At 44.4% G+C, this 15621-nt stretch overlaps 1 protein-coding gene across 2 annotated transcripts in view; it reads left to right on the forward strand.

Annotated features, from left to right (window-relative positions):
* KIF25 (kinesin family member 25) overlaps positions 1 to 15621 on the forward strand; it is a 70865-nt gene that overhangs the window by 26283 nt on the left and 28961 nt on the right. For both annotated transcript variants that reach the window (XM_075924667.2, XM_075924666.2), the window contains exons 8-9: positions 7322 to 7389; positions 14144 to 14218. In XM_075924667.2, coding sequence (XP_075780782.1) covers positions 7322 to 7389; positions 14144 to 14218 — 143 coding nt within the window. The remainder of the gene's footprint in view (positions 1 to 7321; positions 7390 to 14143; positions 14219 to 15621) is intronic.

Consider the following 15621-nt stretch of genomic DNA (forward strand, 5'->3'; position numbering starts at 1 on the left):
TCGAAGAATAGTTGTTATTGCTCAGGGTGAGTAACTTCCTTTTTTCTCCGTAAAGTACTTTATCTTGAATATTTTAATTTTGAAATTATTGATTTTAAACACTCCAATTTTTCATGGTACGTCCTTAAAATACATTTTTGTAAGATTTTTTTAAAGAAAATTTGGGTTTGCTGCTTCCTCGTCCATGTTGATAGGGGACTTTTCAGCTAAGGAGAAAGTGAATATAAGAGGTGAAGATATAATTAACTATCCAAAATTGACTGTCAGCTGCCCAACGCAAACAAACTTGTTTTTCACCAGCCTCTTCCAGTTCTAGTAACCTAGGCAATGTGTGTATCTAGAGTAGTTATACAGTTTTTCAGGGAGAAACTCGATTTAAAAAAAAATTAATTTTAATTGCAGTCCAGATACCTTTGTTTTTGGAAACAATTAGTCATTCTCATGACAGATATTTCTAATTTAAAGGAGTTTGGGTCAAGACAAGGGAGATTCTCCTTGTTCCTGAGGTAGTTATTGAGTTGAATAGTTCTCTTGTTTAAATTGACAGTCTGTAATTATGACTGTGTCTCAGGATTTTTTGCTTATCTCTAATGATCCTGAAGGTGCAGATTACAGGTAAGGACAAAAGTACTAGCTAGACTTCAAACTGAGTTGTTCTGAGGATACTCGAGTGTATAGAGCATCATGTTGGGTGTTAATATTCCTGATTTCTATTCCCTGCTTTGTCACTGATGCATTGTGTAATCTTGAGCATGTCATTTAACCTCAGTTTCCTGGTCTGCTAATGGGGTATAATAGGGTATGTCTACACTACAACGTTAATTCGAACTAACTTAGTTCAAATTAGTTAATTCGAACTAAGCTAATTCGAACTAACAGATCCAGACTAAAAAACTAGTTCGAATTTGCGTTTTGCTAATTCGAACTACCATGTCCACATTAAGTGGACCCTGAACCAGGCTTAAGGATGGCCAGAAGCAGTGCCGGCAGGGCATCAGAGGAGGACTTAGAGCGTGGAGATGCTGTCTCAGGCTAGCCGAGGGCTGTGCTTAAAGGGTCCCGAACCCCACCCCGGACAGACAGTTCTCAGGGGTGCCCCACTTGCGAAGCAGTCCTGGCTTGGATTGCCCAAAGTACCCACACTGGGCACATCACAGCACTCAGCCATCAGCCAGGCTGCACTTGCCGCAGGCTGCCATCTGGGGAGAGGGGACAATTGGGGGGCTGCAGGAGAGCTTCCACCCCCAGAAGCCCGCAGAGCCAGCCCAGTCCTCCCCATCGGGGGCGCGTACCCCAATCCTCCCTCACCTCCTTCCACTTACCCTTCCCTAGCCCCTCTTCTTGATGTACAAATAAAGGACAATTGTGTTCAAAAATGGAATCTGTCTTTATTGAACAAAACTGGGGGAGACTGGGAAAAGGAGGTGGGAGAGGGGAAGAGAGAGGCTGGGAGAGGGGAGGGCAACTAAAATGATCAGGGGTTGGGAACAGGTCCCATATGAAGAGAGGCTAAAGAGACTGGGACTTTTCAGCTTAGAAAAGAGGAGACGGAGGGGGGACAGGATAGAGGTCTCTAAAAGCAGGAGTTGGGGGGAGAGGGTGCATACAGAAAAGTTCTTCATTAGTTCCCATAAAGGAGGACTAGAGGACACCAAAGGAAAGGAATGGGTAGCAGGCTTCAAACTAGTAACAGAAAGTTGTTCTTCACAAAGCAAAGAGTCAACCTGTGAAACTCCTTGCTGCAGGAGGCTGTGAAGGCTAGAACTAGAACAGAGTTTAAAGGGAAGTAAGATCAAGTCATGGAGGTTGGGTCCATGGAGTGGTATTAGCCAGGGGGTAGGAGTGGTGTCCCTGCCCAAGGTTTGTGGAAGGCTGGTGGAGAGGGATGGCACGAGACAAATGGCTTGGTCACTGTCTTCGGTCCATCCCCTCCAGGGTCCCTAGGGTTGGCCGCTGTCGGCAGACTGGCTACTGGGCTAAATGGACCTTTGGTCTGACCCAGTACGGCCATTGTAAGCTCAGGGCTCAGGGTCGGGGGTCTCAGTGGACCCCCTTGATTTTCATGCACACCTGCTCCTGGGTGGCCAGGCTGGCAGCTCTCCTGCCCTAGCCGGCCACTTTCCTGTGCCTAGTGCGGAGGTCGTGGACGAGGTCCACGATGTCCGCACTAGCCCAGGCGGGTGCCCGCCTCTTGCAGTCCCAGGCAAGCTCCCGGGAGCCGCCAGCCTGGTCCCGGGAAGAGGGGGAGGGCTGGTGGGCATCGGGTGGGTGGCTCGATCCGTGCCAGGTGCAGGGTCTGCTGGCTGGGTGCTGGCAGGCTTGCACCTGGCACGGGCACCGTAGCCAGCCCGTGCCCCTTTAAGGGGTCCGGGGCTGGGAGGGGGGCAGACGAGTTTCCCTGGTGTTGGCCAGAGTGGCCACCAGGGAAACCTGGGGAGGGCTAGCCTCCCACTAGTTCGAATTAAGGGGCTACACACCCCTTAATTCGAACTAGCTAGTTCGAACTAGGCTTAATCCTCGTAAAATGGAGCGCTAGTGTAGCACCTATTAAAGTTAGTTCGAACTAACATCTGTTAGTTCGAACTAACTTTGTAGTGTAGACATACCATAGTCTCTACTGCACAAGGATGTTGTGAGGTTTATTGTTTGTACCATAAAACTTGTGTAGATACAGTGATGAGGTACACAGTGCAAAAGATGGTTATTTATTGCATATCCTTTCTTCCTCTTTGAAAGGCCCTGTCAATGCTGGCACTAGAAAGACATTAGCCAGAACCATATTGAATCATGAATCTTGCTATCAAGAGGCTAGCTGTGTTTCCTAGACCATTGGAGATAGAACTTTAATCATTTTATGAAATATTTTACAAAACTGTGCATGTAGCATGGTTACGCAACTGTCTACACTCTTTTCATTAGAGCTCATCTTCAGTACAAATAAATACAGGTGTATTGAGTGACTAACTCACAAGAAGTTGTTCCCCTACGCAGTAAAATATGTTTTCCTCTTACACATCATCTCTCTGTATATTTTTACAACATCCCTGAACTGTGCTAGAACTTTCGACATGTCATGATTCCATAGGCCCAGTCTATACTAGGACCTTAGTCTGAAATGAGCCCCCCAAAGTCAAATTTGTAAGCAATGCATCCACATGACCAAGCCTATTATTACAGAATAAGGGGCTGTGGAATTCGAATTCTGTACTCCCGCTTTTCATGAGGAATAATGCTAATCCCAAACTTGTAAGTCTGAAATAATGTTAGTGTAGACTGGGGTCAGCAATAAGTTTTTGCTGGGGGCCACTTTGGAAATTTTTGATGTGGCCCCGAGCTGCACAGGAAGGGGTGGGACATCAAGCTGAAGGAGCGGGACCAAGATACTTCCATGATTGGCCTGGAGATGAGGAAGTGCCTTTGCCGCCCCCCCCCCCCCCCCGAAGTTCCCTCTAGGTGCCCATGCTCCTGGCATGGGAGGAGACTTCTCGTGCTCCTCTGTCCCTAGGCCAAATAGGTCCTGGGGGTGAGGGAGCCCACAAAGCCTCCTCCGATCTCCCCCTGCCCTGTGAACAGCGTGCAGTGCTTCCAAGTGCCATGTGTTTCTGGCAGGGCTGGAGGAGGCTTTGCGTGCTCTCCTGCCCCCAGGCCCTAATTGGCCTAGGAGCAGGGAAGCAGCAGGGCCTCCACGGGCCAGATCCACCCACTTGGTGGGTTGAATCCAGCCCGCAGAGGCCTTTTTGCCCACCCCTAATGTAGACACTCGGGTGCCACTAATTCAAATTTAATGGCCTCCAGGAGGCCTCACGCAGCTCCCCAGAGTGCTTCCTGGGGCTCTGAGTCTGTGGTAGCATGTCCACATTAACAGAGCCTGCCTTGATTCTTCCGCGTAGTGAGAACACAGAACTTCAAATTTGTAAAATCAGGTGCCCAGAAGTCAAACTTAGTAAATCTGGACTAATCTCCTGGTACAGATATGGCTATACTGTCTCTGCTATAGGACTCAGCTGTTTTATCTAAGATAAGGGGGACAGTACTATTGTAATTTGGTTCCAACACAGATATATTTAGAGTGGTTGGTAGAACCTATAAACAACTCTGTTGAATAAGGTTTTGCTTAACACAGATTGAACTGTAGTATAAGTAGTCCTGAAACCTGGGCAAAATTACCTTGGAGGGAAGGGAGATTGAGACTGTTCAGAAAGAGTAAAATTTAAGTACATGTTCATGCTGTTAATTTCGGGATTCTTATAATGAAAACTGGAAAAGAGACAAGTGATCTTTTTTACAGTCTTGTACGGCTTGTCTTTAGAGTCACAATTTCAGATCCAAAGTCTAAAAGGGGGTTAGGCTTTTATTGTCTGTACAGCATGGCATTTCTGAGCTAATTCAAGATTTTAAAGCCTTAGATTGCATCTATAAATAAAATCATTTTCATATGGAGAATCTGGCTGTTGTATCAGGGCTTCAGGGTGACTGTTTCCAAGGTATTTTCTTGTTTAATTTCTTATTTAATTCAGATCTGTTGGCTTTCAAGATTTGAAAGTACATATGCCTGAGTTTTCAGATTTTCTCATTCAACATTTGCTTGGCAAGGCTGCTGCTTTATTTACACGTGTAAGCCAAACTTTTCAGTTTAACAGTAACAATGACAAGCTTTTTTTCTTGAAGTTGGTGGTGTGGGGATGGCAGCTGTTCATTGTGGGCTCTCTTTAGTAGAAGTTATCCATCTGTTTGAGCTTTGGAAGTGGGTGGATATTGGCTGTGCACTAGGCTGACCTAATGGGGGGACAGGTCAACACATTTAGCAGCCCAAAATTGTATAACTGCTTGAGGGAAAAGAAGTTTTTATAAATGTGGTTATTACTTCATGCACTCTGCAACTTCTTATCTTCTACTTGTCCCTCTGGACAAGTAGAGGAAAGAGCAACTGGTACTTCTGGGTGAATTCTGTGCCACTGTGCAAGTGCAAAATTAAAGTCCCTCACAGATTTTTTTTCCTGCTGCAAAATAATTGATTCTTATGGAGATGGTGAAGGGAAACTGCAGTTACACCTTACATCTACTAGGGGCTGATTTGGCAACTGTCATTGTCATGCGCAGAGCCTTGTGGCTCCAAGCATTGGGAATCCTGAGAGAGCTGCAGCAGAAAGTAGAAGATCTTCCATTTGACAAAACTAACCTGTTCACGGCTAAAACAGATGAAGTTCTACACTCCATGAAAGATTTCCCAACAATGCTAAGAACCTTGGGCATGTACATACCACCTAATAAGAGACTCAAATACAATAAATATTCGAGACTCAGAGAGCCATACAGACAACCACCCCATTATGACTTTAGGCAGAAGCATAGGCAGCAGAGATGCAGAACTCAGCATCAACAGCAGCCCACAATGATCCAACCTTCATCCTACAAACAACAAATGTAAAGGTTTGGTCGAGGACCAGAGAGAAATCCCCACTGCTACTGCACCATCCTCTTACCATCTACAGTTTACCCACCGGCTTCAGTCCTTTCAACACCAATGGACACAGATAACGTCAGGCGTAACCTGCATGGCTGTGTATCTAGAGAAAACCACAGAGCTTTTGTAGGCTGGCAGCAATGGTAGCTGTCTGAGCCCTTAAAGAGGATAGTTACCATACATACCCCTATCAAAACCTCTGCCCGTTAGCACATTTTTCCCTCCCGTCCTAAATCAATAGGATTCTTCTTTCTCATTGCTTATCTTGGAAGGAAACTGGTCTGAAAATAGATTCTATTTCTGAATCAGAAAATATTTTCATAAATCCACTGCTCCACCTCACTCTTGACTTTCACTTCACAAACTCTTGGTTGCTTTTTCTGTAACAACCTCACATTTCTGACCTCTCCACTTGTCAGGTACATCAGCTACAACTGATGTATAACTTAGACAAGCATTTATATTTTGTCTCAAGTAGCCTAATGTATTGGTCAGGCATAGGCCAGTTGAATCTACAGAGTGAGTTTTGGTGCAGGTAGATTAGCAAATTGCACCAGCACTTGTTTTCTTTGAGGAAGCAGTACTACTTGTAAATTCAACATAAGAAATACATGTATGCAGTGTCGTTGTCTTATATTTAATAGCCACCTGTATTCTGGGCATATTATGTAGAAACATTCAAAGTATTGGGAACACACTAAGCCACTGGTTTGAGTTATTATTTAAAAGGGTTTAGTGTTACCCCTGCATGTTAATTTTTTCTGATTCTGCATTATTGGAAACATAGCCTTTTTTTTCTTCTGCACTTCCAGCAAAATATAATAAAATTTCAAGTAGCTATGAAAGTCCTCGGAATTGGATGGCTTGTCGTTTAAAAAAAAAACATTTTATATGCTTCCCTCCTTGAGCAGTTGGGTGAAATACCGTAATTCTTTGCAATTTTATTTTTGTCTGCAGTTAACGAGACATTTGAGGAAAGCAGAAAAGCACTCCAAGATTTGAGTTATTGTGCTACTCTTGCCAAGGTGCTGTGATTGCACTCTGCGTAGGCTTTAAAGAGCCACTGATGCTTGGCAAACTTTAAAAACTACTACATAATATATTTAGAAATTGTATTTTACTGAAGTGTTGTTGAATGCCAGCAATTTTATTATGTCCCTTTACTTCACTGTGGATTACCATGATATTTCTACGTAATTTGCATCTGCGATTCAATTGTAGATTAAAAAATATGAGTACATTATTCTACCTTCCTGAGAAGCGGTAGTTCTGTGCCAATGAGAGAAGCTCTTCTGTCAGCACTTTTGTAGTTGTCATCCTAACCAGAAAGACGCAGGCGGCGGACCGAGACGCACCGCGGTCCCGCCGCCTGGGTCCTCCGCGGCTTTGCTCTCCATCTCCCTGGTCTGCAGGGAGACGGGGAGCAAAGCCTTAGAGCACGCCTGCAGCGCGACAGCCCAGGCGCGCTTGGGCTGTCCCGCTGCGGGCGTGCTCCGCGGCTTTGCTTCTGTACCCCTGGTCTGCTGGGGGGGGGGGTGCAGCTAGTGCCCCCCCCCCTCCAGCAGACCAGGCTTTTCTTGCCTACCCCTGAGGTAGAGCAGCTGGGGGCTGCCGGGTTGGTCCCGCAGCGCCGCTCCGGACCAACCCGGCAGCACCCCAGCTGCTCTGCCCCAGGCGTCCTGATTCAGCCGCTGCTGGTCAGTTTGTTTTGGTAGGGTCTGGTGCCATTTTTAACTGGTGAGTCTGGGTCTATAGGGAGCTTGCTTCTAATGATGAGCTTGGCCCAAAGAAGGGCTTATTCTTGTTTGATCATTTGTGCTATGTGTTTTAATTGTAACCTCTTTGTTTTTCTGATAGGAAACTGTCCTTGTAAAATGCAGTCGTCCTGGTCATACTTTGGTCAGCAAGACTTTTCAGTTTGACAGGTGGGTGATCTTGAAAAGCTTTCTGGATTCTTTTGAGATTCTATAAATAAGATTTCACAGCAGGAGTTGATATCATAACATGCTCTTTTTTCTTCTTTTTGGAGGGGCGGGGGGGTTAAGGTGCTTCTGCTGATACAAGACACTGCAGAAATTAGATAGTGTTTTCATCCTATAGTTCCAAATGAAGAAGAGAGTTAGTATTCTAAATTGAATATCTATCTCAGATACTTAAATGTAGTGTTATTAGAGAGCATGGCAATTGTTAATCCTCACAAGACCACCCTGAAATAGGAGAGAACTGTTATCCCCTTTTTACAGATGAGAAACTGAGCCACAGGATAAATTAAGTAGCTTGCTAAAGTCACAGACCCTTGTTACTAGCAAAGGCACACTAGTAAACCAAATTTAGTGTGGGGCCGATCTGAATAGATGGAAAATGCCTTTGTCCCAGAAGGTGGTCCCACCTGGAAACCACTGTATCTATCACCAATGGATTTCTCCGGTCCGAAATAAACACAGACACGAATGTCAAATTTAAAAGATATATTGAATACAACAGGTAACAACACAAAGAATAACCCCAGAATACAACACTGCATAAACCAACTCCTCACCCCAGAAGTAATAGAAGATAGCACAGTATAACAAGAAAAGCACTATACTCAGACTGTTCTAGAGTCAGATAACAGCCGTGGCTCAGGACCTTCAACCTGTTGGCATAGGCAGCCTCAGGGGAGGAACACTGAGGAGTCCAATTGATGATTTGTCGCTGGTATGATGTTACACAAGCACCCGATGATAAACAGTTCTCAGCTCCAAAATAGGGCCTTCGCCACAATGATTGGAGTGGAACAGGGTGATAGCTGCTCTCGGTCCGGAGCTATAGGTAGCTATAATCCACAACTCACTGGGCAGTTGCCACAATAGTGAGCTAATGCATCCGTATAGGTAGCGGTGGAATGGAATCTGGTATGGTCTGTTGGGAAGCAGGTCCCAGCCTTCGCCACGGCTCTTCTTCAACAGGAGCAGGAATCAGGAACAGGGCGGAGCAGCAGATCAGAACAGCAGAACCTGATCCCTTCAGGGGAGCAGCTTATAAAGGTCCCAAGGCGGGAAAAACAGCAGGAGCGTCTCTAGTGCACAAGGTGTAGTGTTGGGTGCAGACTTTAGTGCCGTGTGCAAAGCAACAGTGCTGTGTGCATAACCATGTGCTGTATGTAGACGATGGTTTTTGGCGGCAAAAAGTCTTTCAGTCCTTTGGGTTCCATTTTGATTTCTGTGTAAAACTCAGGACTCCATTTTGATTTTAGTGTCCTTTTGATTGTAATGTCCTTGATCTTAATATTCTAACTTACTGTCAACACCCTGAATGTTTTGAATCCTAATCCAGTGGCTGTCCATTTGTCTGTCCTTGCTACCAACAATGTATAATGCCAGAGCAGCCTCCCCTGTCCCTCTCTTGCTGCCTCTAATAGAGGCAGTGAGGAGTCCAGGAGGGCACCATGGAGACGATGCTAGGGGGAACCGGCTCCTGCCCCCCCCTTGCTGCGTCTTGGGGGGGCAGGAAGTGAGTAGTTGATTCTTTACTCAACTACCCAATAAGCCTATGCTTATTGGATAGTCGACTAGTTGACTACTTGCTAACATCCCTGCACAGTAATTACTCATTTAACATGTGCCTGCTTAACACATTTTCGCAATAGCACGATTTTTTTAAGGAATTTTTTCAAATAACACGAACATCCCCGAAATAACACAAAAATAATCAAGTGGCGGACTACTTTGTGCGGCGGTATAAGTTGGTGAAAACAGTGGTAATACACATGAGCAGATGAATACACATGATCACAGCGCTCCTCCGCTCATTCACGTGTTTATCTTTGTGTTTTAACAAACGGCAGCAACTTGTGTTGCTAGATATCTAATGTTGACGTTGATGACGGAGCACCAACAAAAAATTGACTTTGCCACCACCAGCTGAAACGCAACCCCCACCTTTTCCATTATTTTAAATGGGAAAATTGACCCCGCATAGCACGTTTTCACTTAGCACGAACATTTTCAGAAACGCACCTATAGTGTTAAATGAGGAATTACTGTAGTCACTGTCCCTTTTGGGAAGCAATAGTGAAAAAGCGCCAAACTGATGTGCCTAAAATAGTGAAATGTACATGTGTTACAAAACTAGGGCTGTTTTGAAGGAAGAGTATTTCCAGGCAGTATGAGTCTCAGCAATTGCTTAGCAGATGGTGACATGCATTGAAGTTGCACAGTGGTGCCTCATGCCACTCCTGAATGTAAAAAATGTCTGGAAAAATGTCTAAAAATGTCTTAAATCTCTGGAAACCAGGAAATGAAGAGGTAAGGTAACAAAACTTAAATCAGTGAAACCCAGGAAACACAAAGTTAAGGTATTCGTCATACCCACAATACAACCTTATCTCTGCCCTTTTGAACACACCAATAATACACAAATTAGTGCTCTGCCCTAGGGATGTTACATTTTGATTAATCAGCTAATCCCTTTTGCTTGACAACTTTGCACCGGCTCTTCTCGCTGGATCCACTGATATCTAGGCTCTTTGCCCAGAATGGGTTGGCTACTTCTGCCCTACAGAAAGGACCCATACCTATCACCAGTCTAGCCGATGTGGTCCTTGCTTCTTCCCATAAATGACTCCAATACTCACTACCGTATAGCAGATACTACTACTTAGTCACCTGAATGGAGCACTATTCAAACGAGAAGAAGAAGTTACTCACTCTGTGCAGGGGCACACATCTCGAAGAACCATCATTACTGCACAGGGTAAGTAACTTCTTTTTCTGGCTTTCAGAGGTTGAATTAGCCACTATCCATGTTGGGTTAAAGTTCTTGTGCATTTAATATAGGTATCAGCTTTTGGTGTTAAAGTTATGCCACAATATATTAAGGTGCGTGTAGTACATTTACAAAGTGCTCCGAAGGTGCTGTGATTCTGGACATGTGGTGACCATCCAGATAATCAAGAAAAGGATTTAAAAAAAATCCTCCAAAGAATGCTGTTCTTGGAGAATGTTTTTTCAGTGTCCCAGCACAGTTCATTTTTATAAACAGTAGAGCATATGGTTTTTATGAACTCAAAATGTTTATTTTTTTTAGCAACTTTTTATGGAACTAATAAATGTCAAAATATTTTATTTCAATTCAAGAAGAAAATTCCATCTTTCAGCATTTTATGCTTTTTATAATTTTATGAGTGAATAAGTTAACAAAATAAAAAAGAAGGTAATAATTTTAAGGATGAAATTAACATTTGTATCCATTTGGGGAAAATCTGTCATCTTTCAAGTTGAGTAAGTAATTTGTACAAATAGATTGCCTGGGTTTACTGTATCTTCCATTGTCCCAGTTAACTAATTAAAACAAGTCTGTTTCTAGTCTTGACCAGAGAGTCAGTTATTCTATCTGCTTCATATATCAACAGGCTGAAAAACTCATTAGAACCAATTGAGAGCAATTTGAATAAACAAAAGATTTATTTATCACTCACTGGAGAATAGGGTTGAGCAAGAAGGGAAGGAGAAAGTAGGGAGGCATCAGAGAATAAAGTTTGTTTAAAGGAACATCTACCTACATTTATGTGTCAGATTGTTAAGTGTGGATGATGATTTTCATATTGTGTTTTTGTATTTTGTATAAAGAAAATGCTTATTTCAAGCAGCAATCTATAGGAAGTTGCTTAGTCATGATGTTAAGAGAAGAGATGAATGAGTCAATGTCCTGTTTTATTATCAAAATTGCCTCCATTTCATGATTTGTTATTTCAGATGTGGATTCTGATCTTTTAGTACTTTGTTGTTGAAAGTGTAGGTCGTAGGGGTAGACTAAAAAGTACCCTAGAAACTAGGTGGGTTGTTTGCATTTGAAAAATGTGTACAGTTGTGTTCAAGTGCTTGCTCATATCTGTTCCATTTAGGTGGCACATGCTACCCGTTGGGTCAGTTATGGAGCCCCCCTGGAGTGGGACTGGTGTGGCCCTCTATATATGACGCTGGCAACCTGACTTCCCAACAGTTCCTTCTTACTGCTAGTGATGGTTAATATGGAGGTTCCTATTGCCTTGCAAGTGTACCACATATCCCTAACACGAACATTAGTTGTTATAGTGTTGTTAGTTATTGTCCAGTTATTCTAGTTTTAGGTGGGTGCATGGGGGTCTCCCCCTGCTCCACCTGCATTTCCTCTGGGACTTAGGGCTTGCCCAACTCCCAGAGGTTCAAACTGTGCAGTTCTTGCACCAAGCTTATGCCAAACAAGTGACCCACCACAACTCCGTGTCTCTGGTGCCTAGGGGAGCTCACCAGTCAGATAAGTGCAGGATCTGCAAGTCATTTAAACCATGGACCAGGTAGGAGTGAGATTTTCATCTCAAGCAGCTCTTCTACATTTTTTTCTGGAAAAACGGCTCTTGCACAAGAGGGTTTTTTTTCACAAAAAGGAGCCGTGTATATGGCTCCTTTTTTCGCAAAAGCCTCTTGCGCAAAAAGCGGGTGCTTATTAATTATGCAAATGAGGCAAGGTGATATTCCATGCTTAGCCTCATTTGCAAACTAGCCTTAGTGTGTGCCTCTCTTCCAGTATATACCAAAGGCAACTCAAATGTCTCTACAGTCTCTAGGGCAGGGGTCAGCCACCTACAGCATGCATGCCATAAATGGCATGTAACCCAATTTTCAGTGGCACACAGATTCTTCAGCAGGAGCTCTGACCTTCCGCCCTCCCTTCCACTGAGCCTGCACAGCCACGAGGCTTGGAGCACCAACTCCGGCTTCCAGGCGCATGGGAGGGGAGGAGGTGAAAAAAGCCCAGACTCGTGTCTACCGCTGATGTCCCCAAGAGCTGCCTTGCTTCTCCACCAGCCTCCACCAGGTAGCACAAAGACCCCATGCAGAGCTGGGACAGCACCCCCTGCAGGATTGAGGCCCTGCCCCAGCATGCACACCACAGCTGCTCTGCTTGCCCTGGCCCCTCTGGCATGAGGGGGAGCTGGGGGAGAAGGAAGCAATGGGATGGGGGTGTCCACCCCTGATGCCCCCGGGAGATGCCTCAGCTCCCCACCCACTTCCCTGCGCAGAGCCACGGAATTGAGGTCCTGCCCTGCACATGCACCACTGCTGCTCCATCCACCCCAGTCCTGCCAACATGCAGGGACCTGCAGGTGGGGGGAGGTGTGGAAACAAGCTTTCCTGTCCCCTGGGCCTGGCCGGGAACATCCCCGAGCAGCTGCCACCACGCGAGAGAGGCAGGGAGATCTGGGGTGTTGAGCGCTGGGGGATGATGAGGCAGTGGTGGTGTTGGGTGAGAAGGAAGCAATGGGGTAAGGGAATCTGCCCCTGCTGCCTCTGAGAGCCACCCCGGTTCCCTGCCCACTTCCACTAGGCAGCACAGGGACCCAGCACAGAACTGGGACACCACCACTGCATGGGAGGGTGGGGCCAGGGGTGGAAAGTGGGGACCAGAGTGATGAGGTAATGGGGGAATTTGGGACTGGGGTCAGATAGGGTCAGGCTTAGAGGGTTTGAGAGTAGTTTTTTTTGCTTCTGACTTGTGTGGTACCTACCTGATAGTTCCCCACCCCTGCCATAAATAAAGAAAACATTGAAACCTTTTGTGTTAATCATAAACTAATATTTTACTTTATTTAAAATAAAGTTTGGTAAACTAACATGAGAAAGCTAAAACAATCTATTTAATAATTTAAATTAAAACATTCCTCCTAGCTGCAGCAATAGCAAAAATGGCTCGAGTGTAATTATGTAATTAACAGTGCATTTTCATTAGCAACTGATGGTTCGCAGAAAGGATTGCATTGAGCCAGGTGGTCCACAGACCAAAAAGTTTGAGAACCACTGTGCTAGATGGTGAGTGCTGTCCGATTTGGGGGAGAGTAAAACATGTAGGGGGTCCCCCTGCCCCAAAGCTGCGTTGGCCCCTGGGCGCTTGGGTCCCTGGCAGGAAAGTGAGGGTGCCGTGGACCAGACCTCCACGGGACCCCGCCCCCAGCGGCTGGATACTCCAGGATCACCTACCTGAACCTGCCTTGCCCATTTCCCTGAACCTCTCCCCAAACCACCCTGACCCCCAACCCATTTGGTGATCCAGCATCACCCCCACCCTCCCAAGATTGGAGCTAGTGCTGGCTTTCGCAGGGAAGGAAGAAGCCCTGAGGTTCCGTGCTGCATCCAGCTTCTGGGGAAGTGCATGTGCACTGCTCCTCCCCTCCCCACAGGAAAAGCAGGAGCAGAGCCCAGGGCAGGAGGCAAAGAGGGGCATGTGGTATAGAGAGCCCCTCCTCACCTACCAGGAGAGTGACACAGCCCAGGACAGGAGGGTTAAATCTTGGCATGCCACTTTGGAAAGGTTGCTGACCCGTGCTCTAGGGTTTGGATGTACCCGACAGTGCTCTCAGCTACTTGAACAAAATAACAGATCAAGTAGCTCATCTGTTCTTCTTTGCCTCTTCATATCCTGACTCAGAAAGCTAGTTTCAGAGCAGAAATGAATAGTTTCCCTGTACTGATCTTTCTGTCTTGAAGGTAAATTATTTTAAAATACAGTCTGTATTTGTTGCAGTCATAGAAACACATCAGCAAGCCATGGGTTGTGCATTAGTGGCACACAGCAACTGATTTATATTTTTGTAGTCTGTGTTCTTACACTGTAAATATATCGATTGTTCTTCAATGAACCATTCCATTTTCATCTCTTCAGAGTTTATAGTGCTGCTGAGTCTCAAGATGTGGTGTTTGCAGATGTGGCTCCTTTGCTTACATCTCTGCTGGATGGGTAAGTGGAAAAGTAGTAGGAAACAAGGAAAAGGAACACTACCAACTTGAAATTTAGTGTGGTTTTTTTTTAAACAACTTAAAAGATTATTTCCCAAGTCGTCCTACTAGTTTATGTGTTTTTCCAAATATATTTTCAGTGTTGTTCTCTGTCACTCAAACTTGGGTTATTCCTCCCATTCAAACAGGGGAAATAATGGAAGTCACTATTTTAGAAAAATTTCCCAGGAAAAATGAACAAGTTTGAAAAAATAAGTAAAATTCCTTTTCATTGGTCTCTTTCAGTTATAGTAAATATAGGTGCTACATATAATGGAGGTAAAACAAATTCAGACAAATATAATTTAATAAAAATGTATAGTACGAATACATTAAAATAAGTAGTGTGACCTACCTTTTTTCAATAGTATCTTAAATATTAATGATCCTCAATCATAGATGTTGCAACAGCATCAAATAGATATCTTGGGGTTAAAAACATATTTGGAAACGACTTAGAAACAAACACATTTCTCATTACTTCTGGCCAGCAAAACCATTGGGGCCTAATTTTGTTGTACACTAACACAAATTTACACTGTTTTGGAAAAGGGTCTTTGAAGTGGGTTTAATTGTAAATAGTGAGAATGAAATAATCTATGGAATACTTACATTCATCTCTTTCTCTTCCTCTTCCTTATCCGATCCTACTCAACTATGGATGCTATATACCTGATTCAGATTTCCTTTGTCTCTGTAATGTCATATGAAACATGACCCACATGACCATGGAACGTCTGTTTTGCATAGTGACAACTATTAGGAAATGTATGCTTATCCCTTGGTATTCCACAGGCCAAGGCTACAAGTATTCCACCCCTTAAATTGCTATAGTCACTCAAAGTGACCTTGAAGATGCTCTGAAGAGGCTCTTGTCGATTCCCCCTATGTATGGCAGTCTTGGGCATGTGCTGGTGATAAGAAAAAATACCTGAGGGAACAGAACTTGAATGTGATAAGTTCTGCTTATCCACATGGGCCGTAAGCAACTGTTCTAGGCCCTACAAGGTAAAACAGCTATATTACTTTCACCTGGGAACCCCACAGGATCAGGGGAAGACCTAGAGGTGCTTAGAGTTACTGTTGTCCCAGCTCAGAATTTTGCCTTGATTCTCTACCTACATATTTACTTACGCGTGAAATACTTCCTGGTAACCCCATTGCAAGTTACATGTGCATATTCAGAGAAGCATCCGCTTTTATTATATTCCTATCTAAAATCTCTGTCCTGAAAAAAAATGTTATGTTATTGAAAACTAAAGGTCTGTCTCTTTTTTCAGGATATACCATTTAAACATAAGCACACTATCAGTCATGTTTCTGAACAGCCTTCCTATTATACATGTGAAACAGACATAATTATTT

This window comes from Pelodiscus sinensis, chromosome 3, assembly GCF_052426305.1.
Source record: "Pelodiscus sinensis isolate ZL-2025 chromosome 3, ASM5242630v1, whole genome shotgun sequence".
Classification (NCBI taxonomy): Eukaryota; Metazoa; Chordata; order Testudines; family Trionychidae; genus Pelodiscus; species Pelodiscus sinensis.